Source organism: Chlamydotis macqueenii, chromosome 1, assembly GCF_036417535.1.
Source record: "Chlamydotis macqueenii isolate bChlMac1 chromosome 1, bChlMac1.mat, whole genome shotgun sequence".
Taxonomy (NCBI): domain Eukaryota; kingdom Metazoa; phylum Chordata; class Aves; order Otidiformes; family Otididae; genus Chlamydotis; species Chlamydotis macqueenii.
The window spans coordinates 60,535,281-60,556,142 of NC_141556.1; the positions used below are offsets into that span (position 1 = coordinate 60,535,281).

General features: G+C 39.7%; 1 protein-coding gene across 1 annotated transcript in view; it reads right to left on the minus strand.

The window, feature by feature from the left end:
- Positions 1–720: 720 nt before the first annotated feature.
- Positions 721–20,862, minus strand: part of POLR3B (RNA polymerase III subunit B) — a 77,680-nt gene continuing 57,538 nt past the window's right edge. The window contains exons 24-28 of the mRNA XM_086753992.1: positions 10,078–10,181; positions 9,027–9,193; positions 6,615–6,728; positions 4,850–5,023; positions 721–1,321 (exon numbers count right to left, since the gene is read on the minus strand). Coding sequence (XP_086610118.1) covers positions 1,192–1,321; positions 4,850–5,023; positions 6,615–6,728; positions 9,027–9,193; positions 10,078–10,181 — 689 coding nt within the window. The 3' untranslated portion in view covers positions 721–1,191. The remainder of the gene's footprint in view (positions 1,322–4,849; positions 5,024–6,614; positions 6,729–9,026; positions 9,194–10,077; positions 10,182–20,862) is intronic.

The window sequence follows — 20,862 nt, forward strand, 5'->3', positions numbered from 1 at the left end:
ATCTCGAGTGTTGCCTTTCTCTGGAGCACCTGAACACACACATACTTTATCTTGACTTCAGTAGGACTACTCCTTTGCTTAAAAAGTTAACCATGTGCTTTGCCAAGTAAGGGTTCAAGGTGAGTTTAGGGTACTAAGTGACCCTTAGTTCATCCACTGCTTTAGTTCTAGGCCCTAGGTCTCATGAAAAAATTCAAGTGTTCCCTTTCTAAATCCTTTCAGGTCATTCAAACCTGCTTTGCTGTCAGTGGAGGATTTGTGTTCTTCAGAGTTCTTTTGTTTTTTAAAAAAAGTTTTAGCTATGTCCATATTTTTAAAGAGTTCTAAAGTCCTAGGACAGCATACATCAGTACCTAGTGCTTGCAGCCTGTCTTTTCGGGGCTTTGGGCCAGTGTATTACTAAATCTACTATACTCAGTAGGAACTGAATGGGTATCTGTAAGCTGTATCATGCACACTTGAACTTCATGGAAACCGCATATGTTTAGCTGAAAGCAGACTGACCGTATAATCACACCATTGCTTGCACACAAATGCACCTGCATATTGAAATCCCACTCAAAATGTCTGACTTCAAGTACTCGATAAGGCAGTTTCATTTCTCTAAGCCTGACACTACTTAACAGAATTTTAGCGCTTTAACAAAATGCTTTAGGAATAGGAAAATGGTTTAGACATTATAACAAGGCTTTATCATCCTTACACAATCATCAACACATATTCAGGCAGTATTATTTAAAGCATTTATTAGTCATTCATATTCTACTGGTCTGGAAAACATTTTTAACCTCTATGAATAAGATGTGCATTTAGCTCAGCTCAAGCCCATGTCCAGCAAAGCACCTTTCAAAACCAAGCATGAGGTTGTTTGAAGTGATGCAAGTGCTTTACTGGATCATGGCCCTATTCCACAATTCCCACATGTCCTGTTCACTCAGACTAATCAAGGCTTTCAGAACTGCTCCCAGTGTACCCTACTGCCAGAGTCTCCCCTGTCAATTTAAAACCGGGTAGGATATGTAAGAGAGATTTCTTACACTCTTGTGCACCTTCATTCTACCCACACAGGTTTTAGACTTATTCCTGTTCACTAAAAAATCTTCCAGTTATTTCTGTAAAGTTTTCTTTTCTTTTCTTTCTGTAAAGATTTCAATTTCTGTAAAGTACTTTTTCCCATCTTTTTAATCTTGTTCATTCATTGTACTTAGCTAGTTTTAGCCTAGGTATGATGTTCATTGACTGCAGTTCTTGGAATAAGAGTTTACAGGCATAAGGTATGCGCAGAGAAGACACATGACATGATGATTTGCAGTAGTGGCACCTAGGGAAACAAACAAAAAGAAAGTCAGAGTTGGTGCATAAATGAAGCTGCGCAGAAAAAATATTTGCCACTATCCACTGTTTTCTTCATCCACCTGCATTTAAACACTGGGTGACTTTGCACTTCCCTAATGGTCTAACAAAGCTCTTTTTTTTTGCTTCTGTGTTTCAAATTTATATTTCAGTCATAACAGTCTGAACATCCAATTAAGGAAGGAATTTTGCTAATTCTACATGCGTCTGTGGTACAGAATGAGGCTAAGGATCAACATCTACAATAAAGTCAATGCTTAGTCACTTGTTTCTGTTACCAGTGAACTTGACCTAGAGCACCTGGCAGTCAATGGGGACAGGTCCAATAGAGTTGGTTAGTGTTAAGAAGGTTCTTGGTTATAAGAGTCGGCATTAGTCTTCCAGTTACTTTTTCAGACGCTGCTACTTCTCTTTTACAGACCTACTTAAAAAGCATGTTGAAGAGCTGGTTATTTCACAAGATAATTGTGGTTGCCTTGACCTCCACATGCTCCATACTTGGGATTATTTCTTTTTTCTTTTTCTTTTTTTTTTTTTTAAACCAAGAAAGCTTTCAACCAACGGTACAGAAGCCTTAATTACATTTCTGCAGTTCATGATGAGGAATGAAGCTTCACTTATCCCCAGTAATTGCTTTGGTTTTGTCTAAATCTGACCATAGGCAGTTAGAAGGTAATAGACGTTTCCCTGGAACAGACTTCTCCTGTAGACACTGTTACATAAGGGAAATGTTACAGTTAGCATGCCCTTAAAACAGAATAGACCTCAACTGCAGGTTTATAACCCAGAAAGGTTAAGGTGCAGTAAACACAAAGCTCTGTCAAACAGAGGTCACAGAAACTGAAGTTCTTGAAAGACCATTTGGTACTAGAACTGGTAGTTAACTGGACAGGAAAAGGCAACTGTGGCAAGACTGAATCTGGACCAGAAACAAAATTCTTCTTCATGTATATTTTAAAATGCTTAGACTCCAGAGACTGGAATAACTTCTCATCTTATCATCAAAAAAGGTCCAAATTCTGCTCATTGTTTTCAGTGGAGTCCTGACCCTAAGCATGTGTAAAACAGCAAAGTTGGAAAATTTGTATAGAATCAGTACATCACAGTAGGTTTCTACTGTATTTTTTATGGGGACAGATTCTGTCACTGCCACAACGGTCCCCTTCCCCTGTGAAAGTACCAGTTCAGGCCCCGACGCTGATCTGCTGTTACCACCTTGCAGAAAAACATACCCAGTGGCTAGTCCTTGCCTTGGAGGAAGGGCACATCTTCCTTAAGACAAGTGCCCTTAATGCTAGCCACCAAACAATGTGCTTCTAAAAGGCTTCTTGCAGCAATGCCTTGTTAATGCCAGAATCACTGAAAAGGCCAGTTTGGAAGTTTCTCTTAATGACTTGGTCTCTACTGTGATGCTCATTATAGGGCCACTTGCTTCAGTTACTGGTAGACACAGCATATCATTTCACAGAAGCTACCTCTTACTGATTACTGTCACACATCAGACAGCTTTTCACAGAATCAGATTGCAAGAACGTCTGGCTCTGTCTGAGAGAGCAGTGTATTTCACAGTTATATAAAAAGGGTTACTAAACTTTGTTACAAATTTCAAAATATGAAATATATTAACAACACCTTAAAAATAAAATGCAATACTATTTCTAAAATTCAAATTCCTAATTTTTTTCAAGGTGCCTTCACTTTCTATGGTCTCTGAAAATCTTCAAGGACCACTCTGAAAGCTAAGTTCTTACAAAAAAAAAATAATTGAGCTACATCTGCACGTGGGTTTTTTTAAGGCAGTACTTCACACAGTTAGAAGTGACTGCTTGTTTGACTTATGGCATGCCCTTCCTGTCAGACAACTTCCTTCAAATGGTATTTGCATTGCAGTAGTTTTAAGAGACTTGGATTAGAAAAAGGCCTCACTTATTACTTACAGTGTACACACACTCAAGAAAAACAGGACTTTCAAAAATACTTACTGCACAAAAGCCAGTAGGACAATGCCCAGCTAAAAAATCACCAACCACAACAGGATGCACAGAGTAGGTCTCGTCTCTCCTCTGGATTTCGCACATGTTTACCTGCCTCTGTCTGAACTTCTGCTCCACAAGGAGCAGAACTGCTGCTGCTATTAGCAGACAAACGTGGTGCTTGGTTTCTGGCCAGAAGCCACATGCTTCAGAAGAAAGGTCTGACCAAGGGCAGAAACGGTAGCTGTCACTTTTAGACATCTACAAACTGAGAACACGTCTTACTTTCCTACTTCATTATGTCATGGAAAAATCACTCTTGAAGCAGTGAAGTGAATAAAGTCTGATTTCCTGCATCTCTCAATAGGTCGATATTGATATCCAAGATGCAGCAAGTTTCCAGCAATGTTCTTTTGAGGTATTTAGAAATTACTTTCTCTCATCCTTCTTCCAACTGCCCACGTTCCCCCAACAAAAATATTGGAGTAACTTTTAAATTCAACTCATATTGTTGACTTTTTCCTCCCTTAGTCGTGGGATTCCAGGTCACCTGTTTTAACAGAGCTTGCAAGAACTCCCTATCTCATAAATTCCTGTTGGTCTCACAATTCTCTTTTCTGCCTGGCTAAAAAACAAGCTAAAGCAAAACATTTCCCTCACCTCTAAAGAACATAAAAAGAATCTTCCCTATCTTCTAATAATAGTGCTGTATTTCCACCATGGTACAAGGCAACTTGAAATCTAGCACCTCAAAATTAGTCTAGAGAATAGATGGTTAAGAGCAAAGTCCATAGTGTTACTATGGAGCTCCACATAGTTTTAACATCCAGTTTTATGCTCCCCCTACATGCAAACCCAGTTTGCGTGCAAGAGAGAAACTCAGTACTGGCTTCGGACCCAGAGTAAGATAGCAAGACCATTAGCTAGTCTAGAGATAAATTTCTTAGGGACAAGGCAGTTGGTCAGAAGTCAACTGAATTTCCAACCAGACAGCTGCTTGTCTCTCAGGCTCCAACATGGGATTGGTGTATTTGTCTAATGCTTAAGAGGAGCTCCTTGTCTTATAAGACTACAAAGCCAAAGGCATTTCGGAGGGGCACAGTCAAAGAAAGCGGTATGCATGTGATTATAAACTCCATAGCTAGAGAGCAAGAAAACAGGAGATGTTGCTTTCTTCTCCCATTCTGTGGCCACTCTCTCTCTTCAGCCTTGTGAGCTTCAACATGTGATTGTTCCAGGAAGATCTGTGACTAGCCTAGCTAGTAATCTCATTTTTGATGTCAGAAGAATCAAAGACATTGACACAGCTAGTTTCCCCTTTGAAAAAGTTGATGATATACGGGACTGGGGCTTTGCTAATCCCCTGCAGGTGGGAAGGGAGGTAGTAGACAGAGTGAAGGTAACCTTTCCCACCAGCACTTGACGTCAAGGAGTTTTTTGAAAATATGAGCACGTATGAAACATCCACAAAGTGAGGCAGGGACACTATGATTTAGAAAAAGCCTTACAGTTAGATAACTTACCAGCCAGAGTACCCCAGCAAGCCACACTGCCCACAAACATCCACTTCAAAGGCATCACTTGAAATCATCAGTCTCTCCAACAGAAGCATGCTGGCTCCATAACCTATCAAACAATCCCGTTCCATCTCTCCAAGACGTAAACCACCATCACGGGATCGACCTTCAGTGGGTTGTCTTTGAAATAAATATTTAAAAAATGTAGTAAGTATTCCAGAACATATATTCTACAACTCCAGGAATGCCTGTCTTCAAACTGTAGCAACAGTACAGAATGAATGGACAACAGTCATTTACAAATCAGCATTGCTGATCTCACAAATGTGTTACTCAAGTTGAAGCAATTCATCTCTGCTTCTGCACTAGCAGTACGATGTAGTTCCGTGAGTAGCAACTGCAGTGTCAGGCCACAATTCTTTACCTCATAGAATGTAGCGGAATAAGTGGAAACAAAAAAACCCCCACTCAACAGTATCCAAGACAATCTGGATACAGATTTAGTACTCTTTTTTTGATGAGACATCTCAAAAACAGTACAGAAGCAACTGGTCAAAGAGTACCACCGTGCAACAGGTGAGGTATAAATGGTGTACATGACAGTCCAGAAAGACTGGCAAAGGTCATCTTTGCTAGAATATTCTAAGACTACCTGGCAATTAAATTTCTGTCAAGATTTAGCAAATCCTACTGTGATGGAGAGAGGTGGACTAAAAATTCACTAGAAGCTTCCTCAACAACCACTGAACTGTTTGTTGGAAGCCAGGAATATCAGCAATTTAGAACATGGGTGCAAGCAGCCCTAGAGCTAAAAAGTGAAAAAGCTGCCTAGGCTTTAAGGAGAAAAGGTAAATAACGTCAGTAAAAGCAGGATGCTTCAAATTTTCCAAAGGCCCAGATAATATAAGCCCACCTCCAGGGGCTAATATTACCTGTTACTCAGAGTACATCCGCTTGACTTTAAAATTTGACACCAGAAGACATGATCACGGCAATCAACCTTTTTGCTGGAGAGAAAACCAAGTTCAGGTTTAGTGCTATTACGATGATTTCAAAGAAACTGAGGACACATCTGTAACTGGGCAAATAAAATGGAAATTTATTGTTGGCATTTCTGTAACTTTTGCCATTTATTAGTGTGAAAGTGCTATTCCCCTGCACGGTACTGAATGATAACTGTGGACCAGCACATAGAACCCTAAATTCAGTTTTAGAGTTCAACAGAAGAGTCTGCAAGGCAAAGTCCAGCATACCAGGGATGCATATTATTCTAGTGCTTGTTTGCACTACTCTAGGGCCAATGTATTTGTTTTGCATTGACAGTTGAAGACATGGGCCACATCAATATCAACCTGCTGAACACCAAAGGATGCTGAAATATTAAAAGAAATTTCTTCCTTCTACTCATACGCAATTTTGTAAAAGTATAAATGTTAAAGAAAAAAAAAAGTAATCCTAAAATACCTATGATATGAGCAATCTGACAGGAAAGGGCCAGAGTGTTCACTATGAATCAGCAGATGGTATTTTTACCAACAGAAGTCTGAGAAGCAAATTCAGTTTTGGACCACAGAGCACATACCTGGACATTCAGAACAACCTCCTGCCACAGTCTACTGTGAGAGTTTTTAGTCTGTAATAGCGCAGTAACAGGTAATAGCATTTTATGTCAAGTATCAAAAGGTAAACAAACTTCGCTTTATACTTGACAGTCAGCTGGGCACACTTCTGAATGTACAGTAAGAATTTTGTGCTTAGCCTGTAACAATACCTGGTGAGCACTGCTCTGGGTCCTCGAGCTCTTGCATGCATTTTATCCAACACCATGTGTTTTAGTTTCTGGTAATACACAGGGCCAAAATAGATATATGCTTCCAAAGGTTCCCTGAAGGAATACAAGAAAAACAAAACAAAACAAATATTCACAGTTAGCGTATATTTACAAGAGCGTGGTGTACAGGAGGAATTTGAAACAACTGAGAATCCTGAGTGCTAGAAAAATGTGTTTGGGCTTTCAGGGTAATCAATCTGAAAACCCCACAGGGAATCCTTCTGAACACAAGAGCAGTACACTTCCAGCACCACATACTGCTATATCCACCCTAGCAAGAAACAAGTTCTTGAACTCTGGCCATACGCTGCACAGACATGCTGCTATAGCTGCAGGTCTCTATTTCAGCTTCACCATGTTAAGTTCCTCCTCTGTCTGTGCAGGAATGTTTCAATAGTGTCATCAGCAACTGATAAAGACTGCAAATGTGTCAGACCCTGAAGAGTGATTTAAGATATTTTAATTTTCATCCCTTCACTTGTGTGATATTCACACACAGAACAAAAGGTAAGCATTTATGTAAACAAATACATGCAGCATAAATGCTCAAAACATAATTTTAATAGGAGCAATTTAAGGAATTTGCATTTGCAAGGATAGCTTAGCACTGGTACACTATGAGCTTGACGGTCTCCCCATCCATTAATTCTCCCTGCGCAGCACTTCAAAGCACAATGCAAGACTCAGAGGGGTGGGTGAAAGCCCTCCCTTAGCGGCTGTGCACCAAGTGCAGGGCCCCTGCAGCACTGCTCAGCAGCTGTACCCATGGGACAACAATCACTGCCCAGGCTGGCACTGGGGCAGAGTAAAAGGGCTCTTGAGATGCATGTTTAGACACTTGCATCAGTTTGGGAACATCTGTAAGCAGTATGGAGGGTGTTGCTCCATTCTGTGAGCTGGAGTAATGGCTAAAGATTTCTGTGTTTCAAACATCCCCAACTGTAAGAACAGCATACGCGCCTAAAGATGAGAAAGCAACAGTTGAAAGCACTCAATCATTTCCCAGCTACCACCTTCAGAACCAGGAATGATCAGATTTAACACAGACAAACTCAGCACTGCCACTGATTTATTTTTTTTAAATGTATATGCAATGTAAAAACAAGCAGGAGACAAGAGCATTGCACTTCCCATTCAGAGTCATTACTGGCATGATGCACTGTTATTCCAAAAGCTCCCTATTAAAGAAAATAATAAAACTTAACTAGACATTTAGAATTTGCAAACTTCCACATTGTTATGAAATCTGCTTTCAAATTGTATAAAAAAAAATACTAAGCATGTGAAATTTTCTTGGAAGAATATCAATATCCTAAAGCAATCTCTAAATAGGGTACTACAAAAGTTGAATTTTGGAGACAGGGGATTTTTAGAGCGAGATGATTTTATTCTCCCTAGGAAACAAGATTAGTCAGATTTGTTAAAAGTTACCATGATGTATCAATCAAAAGTGTTTCCAACATCGGGATACTTGATATACAAGTTATGGAACATGGACTGGGTAAGGAAAACAAAATAATCTCTCTGAAACAAAAAGAGAAATGACATATGGAACAAGTTGGTAGGAAAAGCAATTAAAATAAAAAGTATTAAAAAAAAACTTACAGGAGAGACCTAAACTTGTTCCTTGAGAAGAAGGGGACTGGGAGGATAATAAAAATAGCAGGAAGGTAGGATTAAGATAGGTTTTGGAAGGGCTGGCATGTGGAGCCATATGGCCTTTTCCTGTTCCTAAACTATCTTACGTTCTTTGAACTCTGTGTCTCAGAAGCCAGTCCGACCAACACAGCAGGAAGTTTGCAGATTAGAGTGTTATGCCAGACTGAATCATTGTGTAATCGAAAGAAGAAAAAAGAAAAAAGAGCACATACAAAATATTCCTAAGGAACAGACACCTGCCAAATCCATACTTTACAGTATTAATAAAGTCAGTATGAAAATGCATAATTGATTCCAAGCATATATAAAGATGTCCTGCCAACAGAAACTTGAAATTTCTTACAATCTCTCGGAAAGAAAACCTTGATTTTACCTTCTTTGCATGCAGTAGAAGTTGAGAGATTTTCCCATGTACTACAAGGGCCATTCACATTACAGCCATGCAAATACTAGTAATTCTTTAAATTTGCAACCACAAAATACTTCTAAGGAAAAACTAAAAAAAAAAAAACCTTAAAAAAAAAAAAAAGGAAGTGCACCATTCTTCAGCCTCTTCCCTCCATCTCACAGAGCAGTTTGCAAATAAGAGAAAGTTCCTAAGCTGAGCTTTGAGACACGAGAAGATTTTTCAGATGTCTCAACAGGATTTCCCCACTCCCCTGAAATGTCTAAATCTATACAGCAGATTCTTACCCAGTGATACCAGATGTTACGTAGTCCTTCCCTAGGTAGTTATAACCATGGCGAATAAGATCTTCACACACATCCTTAACTTTACTGCCTCCGAAAGCTGTTCCATAGTGAAATCTGCCATCGAGGACCCCAGCCTTTCCAGCCAGGAGTTCAATTAATTTTCCTACCTGTGCAAGGAAAAGCAGAGTTAACAGCCTGCTCACTCATACGGGCACATCTCTGGATCTGTCACAGCGTAAATAAGCCAGGCAAAGTGTCCGAGATGGCAGCCCGGGTTATTGCATGCAATGGGAGGAGTAGAAGAAGCACAAGAACAGAGAGTACTCCTGTGTGAAGGAGGGAAAAGCGGACTCATCGCAGGATCTGGGAACATCTTTAAGGTCCAGAGTCAGGCAGCTCCATTTTTTCCAGCTGTCTGGAAAATGAGCAAGATCCAGTGTGACCTTCTGCTCTGGAAGACTGCCTCAGAGATTGACATGCTACAGTGCAGCCGGGGAAACAGAAGGGAAGAAGCTAACAAAGAAAAAAAGATCAGAGGCTGTACAAAGTAATCAGTGGAGGTCCCATATAAAGGCCAGGCTGTGAGGTATTTCGTGTGACCCTGCAGCACAGGTGCAAGACTTGCATCACTTCCAAGGAGGCATGTGTAATCTAGGTCTAGAACTATTACTGAAACTCCTCTCCACCCCTCCCCTCACAGTCTGACCCAGCCGGCTTAGTGGGCATCGGCAATAGGGAAGGAAGAGGGAGAGCAAGAAATTTTCAAACAGAAAGGGTGCAAGCCAGGTATTCAGTCACTTTCCTATTAGCTTGATACAGAACAAAATGAGAATGATGCACAAACAGCCTGCATCCCTACTCCTTTCACAGTAGGATGTTTCAAAACACACAAAACAGAGGCTGTATATTTACAGGAAAGCAAACATATGGCATAATGACTGGAGAATATTCTCAGTGAAACTGTGTTTCAAACTTTTTTTTTTTCTGGCTAATCTACTTCACTTTCCCTATCAGGGGACACTGTCTCTTTAATCATAACATAACCACTAACCGTCATACGCGATGGGAAGCCATGAGGGTTCATTATGATATCTGGACAGATTCCTGTATCGCAAAATGGCATGTCTTCCTGAGGAACAATCAGTCCACACACCCCTGCAGAAGAGAAAACATTTCAATTCACAAACAGCAAACCACCAGCAGGGCTGATGCTCATCACCAGATTTTCTTTAGTGTTTTCCTCCTCCTCTCTTTCTCATGGATCACTTTTTACACAGATTCATTACCATGACCAGTGCTCACAATGTGCAGGATAGAAGAGAGCCCTTGTGACAGGACTGGCAAAATTAGCATACCTTTACATAATACTCCCAGTGATTTGTGAGTTAGCAAATTAGGGAAGAAAGCTTTAGATACAGTTTTCAGAGGCAACCAGAAATTTCTGACCAGTCAGACTGGAACATCTCAAGGGAGACCTAGTTTTTAAAGCTGATGTTATAATTTCCTGCCAAAAAATTAAGAAATCAGGACTCTTACAATATCTCTTTTGGACATACAAAATTATTACTGATTAGAAATTTGTTTATCATATGTATCTTTGCTAAATACTGTGAATAAAACCAAATCAAGTCAGGACTTTGACAGGAACTGAGAGGAGATAAGTAGGGGAAAATAATTAAAAACAAAAACCCAACCCCAAAGATTTTTTCAGGTAGCGTCCATTTGCTCAGCAAAGACTGCTTTTGATGAATTACAAAGTACAAACCACTCCTTCAACTGCTTATATTTTGCCAGTCCATGAACACAAACTGTACCTTTAAAAGTTTTAGAAGTTTTTTTTCAGTTTCCATCAGTATGGATGTAAAACAAACCAACCCCCTCAAACTCTAAAATTATTTGGGAAAGATTAAACAGAAACATGAAAACTCATTTAAAATTGTCTGTCATACATCCCAAAATTTTCCTTCCAATCCTCACAACTGTTTGTACTGTGAATTCTGCAAATCAAAATACTGCAGCTATAAATGACCGAGAGATCTAACATTCAAATTCAGGTGCTAAAATGCAGCTCCTTAAGCCCACACTTCTTTGAACCAAAGCTACTGTTTCAGTTGGACGATTTCTTCCAGAAGTCCTTAGAGCCGAAAAAGCCTGTAAGCTATTTGAGCTCAGCCCGCTGCAACTGCCAGAGCACGCTTTGGGAACAGTCCTGGAGCAGAGTGGGCTCCTGGAAGACTGAGGGTGCTGGTTACATCCCTAAAAAGGCATCCCCCAACCAGCCAGTTCACAGGGGGATATTGGCGTCTGCTCAGGAGGGAGCTCCTCTTCCAGTGTCCAAGCAAGACAGGGATAGGTGTATGGGACAGTAGTTAATAGAATGAGAATGGTAAGTATGGGGGAAGGGAGCAGAAAAAAAAAAAAAAAGAAAAAAAAAAAAAAAAAAGGACTGGAGTGTCTGGGGGAAGCGGGGGGAGTTGTATTTAGTTTTTAAACCTATTGAAACTGATTTTTGTTGTGCTATTATGATAAATCAGTAACATCCTTCTACCCTCCCTGCCAAGCTGCAATCATTTGCTGAAAATGAAAAAAAAAAAAAAAAAAAGCCACTCTCTCGTGCACACAGCTTTTTTTTTTAATCCTAAAATTGTATACATAAATACTTTATTATATATCTATTACGGCACATACATTTTGCCTTATTCGCATTTACTTCTAAGAAAGCATTAGATTGCATCTGGACTTCATGGCACCTGTAAGCCAAAAATTAAATCTTAGCTAACTTAAAATTACTTTAGGCTCTGAAAACCTTTTATATGCCAAGCTGGTTCCCATAGCAGACAGCCACTGTGTTGTTTGTTTTGTGTGAAAGTGAATGATAAAAGATCCATGAAATCGACACAGAAAGGCAGAACAGCAGAAAGAACTGAGGGCTCTCCATCATAGCGGCTTCTACCCTCCGCTGACTTGTATAACAATGGGACCTACACACCCAACTGCAGATCTAACACAGCTGTGCATTTCATTAGATGAAGAGCACTAGTGACACAAGTAAATAATTAACTTATTCTGGTCCGCTGACTGTGGTTATGAGACCAGTCATAGCTGACAGATTTTAATACAAGTTAACACAAAGACAGCATAATGAGCTTAGAAGTTAAAAACAAAATATTTAGACAGAATCCAGCAATGTGAAGCTCACTAGGCCATTTATAAAGTTTCTATTTCACAGGAAAAAAAACAAAACAGAAAAGAGAAAGCTATAAAATCTCAATTCTAAGCTTCTGTATTTTAAAGAGTTGCTGAGTTTATAACAGATCTATAGCATCTCCATATGTATTTAGAGAACAGGACAGAGAAAAGCTTCTTCCTCCCCTGTGTTTTAAAATTCACTCTTTCTCATAAAAAATCATTTAAAAAGCTGAAAGACACCTTTCCTATATTCCTAAAAAGCAAGTTACTGCAATTAAGTTCAAAATGTAAACTTGATTTTATTTTGCAGTCACTTGCCTTCAGAAGCTCTTTACGAGACTAACGCTTGCAGGTCTGCACTGTAAGCTCCTGACTTTGCCACTTGTTTTCATCCCCTCTCTCTGAGCCAGGGCTTGCAGCAGCAGGGCAGTAAAAGGCAAACCTAGCAGTTCTGCACTGCCAAACAGCTGCGAAAAAGTGATCAAGTGAATTAATCCATATAAGTGGAATTACCGCTTGCAACTGGCTAATAAAAGAGTGAAGGAGAAGAGACAGGATTTAAGACAGCCTCAAGTTCCAAATGTTGCCCTGTCCAAGTAAGAACGGCATTTCACAAGTGAACCACCCAACCACCCTCCGTACAATATTCATAAACAGGACACGCTCAAACTAGTAGGCAACTTTGCTCTGGCTCCTACTGCCAAGTTTTTAAGATTTCCTAATTGTTACAGATTTAGACACCACATGAAAATAATTCTCCAGCATTCATACAAGACACACAATATAATTTGGTTTCAATCACTTTCCTTCCCCTCACAGTTTTTATAAGCTGCATCTGAAAGTTAGCCATACAATTTCAGACTAAATGCCATATTGTGACGGGCCTCAATCTGCTCTCACTTCTACACTCTGTAGTTCTCATCTAGGACCAGAATCAAACACTAACAACCAGAAAAGGCTGCAGACAAAACAAGAAACAAAATTTTTTTTTTTTTTTAATGTGGACTAACAAGAGGGTTGTATGTTTGAGCAAGAAAGCATCCAGCAGCTTGCTTTATCTCATTTCTTGTCAAATGAAAAAAAAATTGAATTCTAGGAAAGAACTTCGGATATCAATTTCGTAATGTCATCTTAGAGCGAAAATTAGTGAAAATGCTAACAGGTTCTTTTAAGATATCCCTCTCTCTGTCTCTCTCTCTCAAAAAAGTAGGTTAATAAGCATGGTAGTTTACTGCTAGGATAACAGTTTACATTAGAGTAAACTTAAATCAGACATCTACAGTGGTTTAACACGCAAGTATAAAACAGCCATAGGCAGTGTTTTTCACTGCTATTGTATGCCAGCCAATAAATGACAACCCTCTGACCATGCTTGGTGGCCCCCATCCTCACACACGCTATCTGCATCAATCTCGACAGCATCTCAACACCCATGTACCCCTTGGCAGAGCACAAAGATCCTCTCACCCAAAAAGTACTTTTGTCCTTTAAGAGCTTCTTTTTCTAATGAGGAGACATTCAGGTTTCCAGAATTGATATATTTTATGTGGTTGCTTTTACAGTTTGCTGACAAACACGAACATACGCAGGCTTGTAAAACAGCAGTTCGGAAGGAAGGGAGAAGGGGGGGCAGCAGGGAGGGGGCAGGGACAAAACACAACAGTATGGGAAAGTTTTTCACTGGGCTACAATAAGATGCCTTCTATACACACACATGCCAAATGAAAAAAAATCATTAAATAAGTCAAAACAACCTAATATAGAAAACTAATTACTACCAGCAGGAGGGACATTAGAGAGCAAAGGAGGCTAAGTGAATAGAAGCAGCAGTAATACCAGTTTCTATCAGCAAGATAAAAAGAAGCGCGTTACTAAATGTGCTTGTTTACTTATTCTAATGATACAGTGGAAAAAGAGCTAAAACTAAGTTGAAAGGCGCCTATTCTAGATTTACCAGACTTCTCAGAATTTGGAAATACTCCTGAGAAATAAGACTATGTCATATAATTAAGAGGAGTTGTAGCTATAACACAGTGCCGTATATTGTGGACAAGTGACAAAGAGATTTGCAAAAATTAGTAGGGTTAAACAAAAATGTGCATCTGCTTCAAAACTTTCTAATTACATACTGTGTTGGCTAACTAAGCATAAAACAATTCCAGAAGAAAAAAAGTGCTGCATCACATAAGCTTTGTTCATTATTGAATCATTCACTGATCTATCATATCACTTGCTACATCCCATTTGACATAAGAGGTAAAGAACAGAATTAAAATTAACAGATAAATAATGCATAAGTAAACTTGATTAGTTTTCTTATTAAAAACATCACTCTAAATGAGAGGAGGTGCTAGAAAACAATACAGTTTGTACACTGCTTTCCCATGAGCTGTTGAATGGTCTGATGTGATAAATTTGCATAGTCTGAAGCACACAAAGAGCTGATTAATTGAAACCCTTACAATGCTTCTGGAAGCAGCTATTGTAAAACAATAACCATAGGAACTTTACAAAATACACATGGCTGAATGAGTCAAGAGCTTAATAAAATGTGTATTCAGTATACACTATTTGGAAACAGAATTAGAGATTTTTATTCTGAGCCATAAAATGCTAAATCACCCCAATTTCAGAGGTTCAGTTGAGGATTTACTGAAAAGGTCAGAAGGTTACCTGTTTGCTGCTTGAGATAAAAAAATGCTGTAATTTTCTTCTTAAGACAGCAAGCTAAGCAGTGGTTTTGTTAAAAATAAATAGAAAAAATGGTATGGGAAGTTTTAATGACATTCTGACATCTCATTTTCAACTTCTGAAGATAAAAATAAGGTAAGAAATTCCTACCTTTCCTGATGCCTAATAACTACTAATTATCCCACATTCCTGCAGTCGATAACAGCAAATTCTTTTTAATGCCACTTGAACCATTTAATTCCTATAAACCCACTGATGTTTCATCAGAGATAAAGTACCAAGTCTGAGTTGTAACACGGAGGAAAATGACACAAGTGGCCACTTAAAACGAACATCTTACTTCACATGTTCTGCTTATACACACTGTACAAGTGTCCCTTAAAAGGAGAACGATAAGTTGCTCTCAGCTATGAAGTTAGGCAAGCAGAAGGCAGATGCTCAAACTAGTAAAAATTTTAAAAAGTAAGCAAGGTCAGACTTTGGTAGATAAGCCGCATTGTCATGAAGTTTATGTAGTTGACAATGCTGTGAATGGATTTTGTTTTGACACTAAAGAACATGGTTCATTTAGGAAAACAAAGACCATCTTTCATGAATTTAAACTCGCTTCCTTGTCTTTGGAGTTGTTTAAGTGCAGATACTTCAGAAAGGTTTAATCCTTTATCTTAGATCTTCAGCTATTAAAAAGCTTCTGTTTGCCAGTTCAAACAGTCTCTTGCTTAAATACAGTTTTTCTACTCCTCAGGAATACTGTGCAGTATTGCTGCTTAGTTCTGTGATCTACAGGACCTTTGTTGGAGGTGTTAATCCTTTTTCACATGAGAGACTGAGAAATGTTCTTTCAGCGAAGTGATATATTGCTTTTTTTCACATCAAAGGAGCCCAACTTTTTCCTCATTGTGACTTGTAGCAAAGCAAGAGGAAATCTGGAAATATAATAATTTAGTTTGTATGGAACTCAGATGAAGCTTCTTTAGCTTAACAATCCTTTAGCCTTCTGTGCTTTGAAAAGTGACTTTGCCTGAAGAACGCAAGATTAAAGACAAAATAATTAACCAAAAAAAGTTTCTTTATCCTTCTGGAAAAAATACGATGCAATATAATTAAAACAAAGTCCTACCGCTCAATATAAGTTCTCCCTGGTAGGTATATGGTTTTTTGTAAGACATTAGAAGCTTAAGGGCTTATAGACTAAAGTGATAGTACCACTCCCAAAGATCTTACTGCAACGTCCAGTTTGAAGATGAACATTGAGACAGAACAAAATATTTGCTGGTGCATTTCCCAACACAAAATGATGGCCTCATTTGTTTTTTTTTTTCCTCCTCAGGAAAAAAAAAACCAAAAAAACCCAAACTTCTGTTGACAGGTCTTGAAGGAAAGGCTAGCTTTTATAGGCAGTTTGGAAGAAGTGTACTTAAAGCATGGACTTGAATGAAAAGAGGGTGTGATGGGCAGGCCAGAAGTGGTGACCCTTACCAATATCATGTTGACATGTGAGAGGACACAAAGTAGGTAGCAAATACGGAGTCAGCAGCATAGATCTATATTATTATAGAGGCTTACAAAATCTACTTACATAATCAACAAAAGGCTCTTCTGCAATGTTGTGGTTTTGTTTAGTAGGGGGGGCCTAAGGTGGTAGCTTCTGTAGGAAACTGCTAGAAGTCGCTCCACTTTGTTCAGGGGACTCAGCCGGGCCTAGGGCGGACCCACTGCTGGCCAAGGCCGAGCCAATTGGTAGAAGAATGTCTCGTGATGACGCCTCTGCGATAACGTATTTAAGAATGGGAAAACAGAAAAAAAAAAGAGAGAGGAGAGAAGATGTGAAGGAGCTGAGCGGGGGCAGAGGCGCAGAGGGGGAGGCGCAGGCCTCATGGGCCTTGCAGGCCTCACCCTCTGGCCTCTCGCCAGGCAGCCGATTGGGCCCGACTCAGTCCAGCCCGGCTGCAAGAAGTGGAGAGGAGATGAGAAGTGAATGAGATGTAAAAAAGATCCTGAGAGACATCTACCAGCCTGTTGTGAGGAACGGCTGCAGACGCCAAGGTCAGTTCAGAAGGAGGGGGAGGAGTAATGCGGCTCCTGGCCAAGATTCCCCTGCAGCCTGTGGTGACGACCATGGTGGAGCAGGTTGTCCCCCTGCAGCCCATGGAGGTCCACGGAGGAGCAGAGATCCACTTGGAGCCCGTGAAGGACCCCATACCGGGGGAGGTGGATGCCTGAAGGCAGCTGTGGCCCATGGAGGGCCCGCTGGGACAGCTGTTCTGGAGAGACTGCACCCGTGGAAGAGATGACCCATGCCGGAGCAGTTCCACAAAGGACTGTGGCCCGTGGGAGGGACCCCACAATGGAGCAGGGGAGGAATGTGAGGAGTTCTTCCCCCGACCACGAAGCAGCGGCGTAAAACAACATATGATGAACTGACTGCAACCCCCATTCCCTCTTCCCCCCTGTGCCGCTCAGGGGGGGAAGGTAGTAGAGATAATGTTAAGCTTGGGAAGAGGGAGGGGTGGATGGAGGTTATCTTGTTCTCTGTCTCATTATCCTGCTGTTTGTAGTAATAAATGAATAGTTTTCCCCAAGTCGAGTCTGTTTTGCCCGTGACGGTAACTTTAAGGATTTCTCCCTGTCCTTATCTCAAACCTCGAGCCGTTTTTCCTTATATTTTCTCTCCCTGTTCTCTCGGAAGGTGGGGGGAGTGAGAGAGAGACTGCGTAGTCTGGTCCGATCGGGGCTGAACTACGACATGCAACAAGAGGCTATAGCTGGTTTGTAAGATTTAATCTGTCATATCCCAAATGCTTTTCAATTCTGTTACTCTGCCTCTTTCTGCCCCAGCGACGAAGTATAACTTTGGAACACAAATCAACTTGGAATACAGGAAAAACTCAATGAAAAAGACTTGAGAAATGTGGTTTGTGCAATCTCTTATTTTGCACATATTTAATTATGTTAACACTACCAGTACAATTCCACAAAATAAAATCTGATCTTCATGAATTCCTTCTAGAAAATAAAAGTTCTTCACAGAAATGACTGACAACACAGAAAGGAGAGAAACGTGCTTTCTCTCATTCTCACTGAATCAATGTACTTGTTAGTTTAAGCTAATCAGAGGTTTAAATGGCCCTATGATGGGCTTAAAGCTAACATTCACAAATTAAACTTGAAGTGGTAATTGCCTGCATTCAGACGAAGATGAGAGAACAAATTCAGGGCTAATTAAAAAGTCTCTCAATGGAAAATATTAAACTGTATTACAATTTCTGTTTCACAATTGTCTGTATTCCTCTGTTATGACAGATCCTTCCCTGATTTGATGTCAGAGAAGGATGAAACTAGCTGTATTTTCAAACAGTTAGGAAAAGAGATTTTTCCTTTCCTTTTCCTGCCTTTTCTCCACTTCCATCATTGCCTGTAATCTAACAATCTCACCAGTAACTTGTCCTTCGCTGTATACTGAAGCTGTGAAACAGTAAACTCCACTGTTCTTGTCAGTATTTTTTTTTCTTGGTATCTAACACATGTATCTTCTCCACTAAGCACATTTCTCCTTTCTCCCATTTATTGTAACATCTTTTACTATAATGTACTACAAGCCAGTGAACAGAGAGCTCTGCTGTCTCGAAGGCTATGTATCCTACTAGAATGTAATAATTTAGAGTACGATCACCCTGCCATTCACAAAATATTACTATAGATTGATGTACTGGACAGCTAACAAGCATAGGCCTGCCAACTCTGTAACACAACTGTTGCGATGCTCACACTCGTATCTCCAAAACCAAGCTGAAAGGGATATTTGCTATTCTGAAAAAATGATGGTTTTGGCTTATTATTATTATAGGTCCAAAGCACAGATACATGGGGGATCAGTCATTCTAACCTGATGCAATGCCAGGCACAATTATGGGCACCCTCAAAGTTCCCTATAGCATTTAGGATGTTGTTTTTCATTGTTATGGGATTTCCACAGGTAGTTTTCTTTGGGAAAAAAAAAATATTACTAACTTTCTATGGCTTTTGGGACATTAAAGAAAATACCACCATATCCCAGTACAGTGCATATGAGTTGTTTCTGCAGTTGACTATGAATATCAGGGTTTGATGAGTAGCTAAAGTATGTGAGATGTCTGTCCTTCAAGACCTCTAGAATGAGCCTGCTCTAGACTGTGGAATGCCTTATGTGCATTTAGCAGTATGAAAGGCTCTCTCCTCCCTAAAGCCATATTGCACTCTGCCTGACACAATTCTGTTTCCTTCTGTCATTCTTTCATTTCCACCTTTTCTTCTCTGATGGTTCTAGATTTGTGAAACATCCTTTTCCTTGATTTTTGGAGAAGAATCAATTCCATATAAATCCTGTTCAACTAGCTATTTCAATAGGTGCATATCAATAGCCCAAGCCAGGAGAAAAATCTTACCTGCTTAAATTTTCCATGCAAATACTAATAAATATTTATCATGATTAGACAAGCAGCTTCTTTAATATAATTTATAGGCTATATTTTTTACTCTAGTATGAAAATTTGTTATGCACAGTACTGATCATATTGTTATATAATAACTTGCAGCTAAAAAGCTGCATGGCACTTATAAGGAAAAAAGATTGATTAGACAAAGCTCGAAATATATGAAGAAACAGGCTTTGCTCTAAAAGCAGTCATAGACTTAAAAGTACTGCACATCTTCATTGTGTATGAGATTAAAAAATTATTTGAAAGAGATTCCACACAAAATCTTCCTGAAGGAGAATCCTCCTGGAGAGAAGGAAGGAACGGGGCAGTTGAACCATTTCAACTGTCCAACTCTTTTTCTTTGCCTCTGAAGCTAATGATCTTCCACCTTACTTATCAAAATTATCCTATATGGCTGTAGTGCAAGAACTAGACTGGATTTGTGTACGCTTTCGGGGAGCTCCTCTTAACCAAAAGAGCTCTCTCTTCCATGTGTCTTCTGACAAAGAGAACACTGCTCATAAAAGGCCAGTTTGTTTGCAAGACAACATCCCTTAGTTAGTATCGTAATTTGATGTATTACTGCAAAGTTCATTGACTACAACTAGTTTTAAGTATTAATGTTTCAAATCTAAACAGCATCCTCTGTTATTTCCTCAGTTCCCTCCCTCTGCCCTTCACACAGACCTAGCAGATAGTTGTGTTACCAGATATAAGAGGCTGGTGTGCTTTACACTCAGTGATCTGGTTCCAGCTCCTTAGAAATCAAAGCAAGGAAGTAAGGATTTTTTGGTTCCAGTAGTTATTAAGACAGTATCACATTTGCTCCGAAACAGGAAAGGAGTGTATGTGCTGCAATGGATTTGGTAATATCAACCTCTTTGCCTCCTCACCCCATCTGCCAAGAGACGGAGCAATGTTCTCAAACCAAAATAGGACCTAAAAATGTAACAAGTTTACAACATTTGGGTAACAGGTTTAGCACACCACATACAGTAAGGCAGAAGGTCATCCTGAAAGTACTAAAAATCTAGATTTTCTAAGTGTATTGATAGATGAAATCATGTCAAAACCTGTCCCACATTGAGACTGATAGGATCAAAACATGCTTTTAAGTCAGTTACAGTTAGACTGTTTTCAGTTACTTCTTTCTTAACACTCCTCCCACATCTCCCGGCCCTTTGAGATTTAGAGAGGATGTTCGGAGTCACGTTTTTTTTTGCCACTAAGGTCAAAGGGATTCCACTGTTTTTTACTTATAACATGATAACATTAACACTAGAGACCTACATGCCACCAAACAGCTTCCTAGTAGATATCCATTTTTAACTCTCAGTTTGAAGATCCAGAGGTGCCCCGGATCGTGTCTCGGGTTTATGTTTGTAAACATTTCTCCATCATCCCAGTCTCTGCTGATGCACTCCTAGTTGCATTCCTGATTTGCTTCCCTTTCACACCACGGCTCTGAGCTATCTATCTGCAGTCTTGTCTTTAGAGCA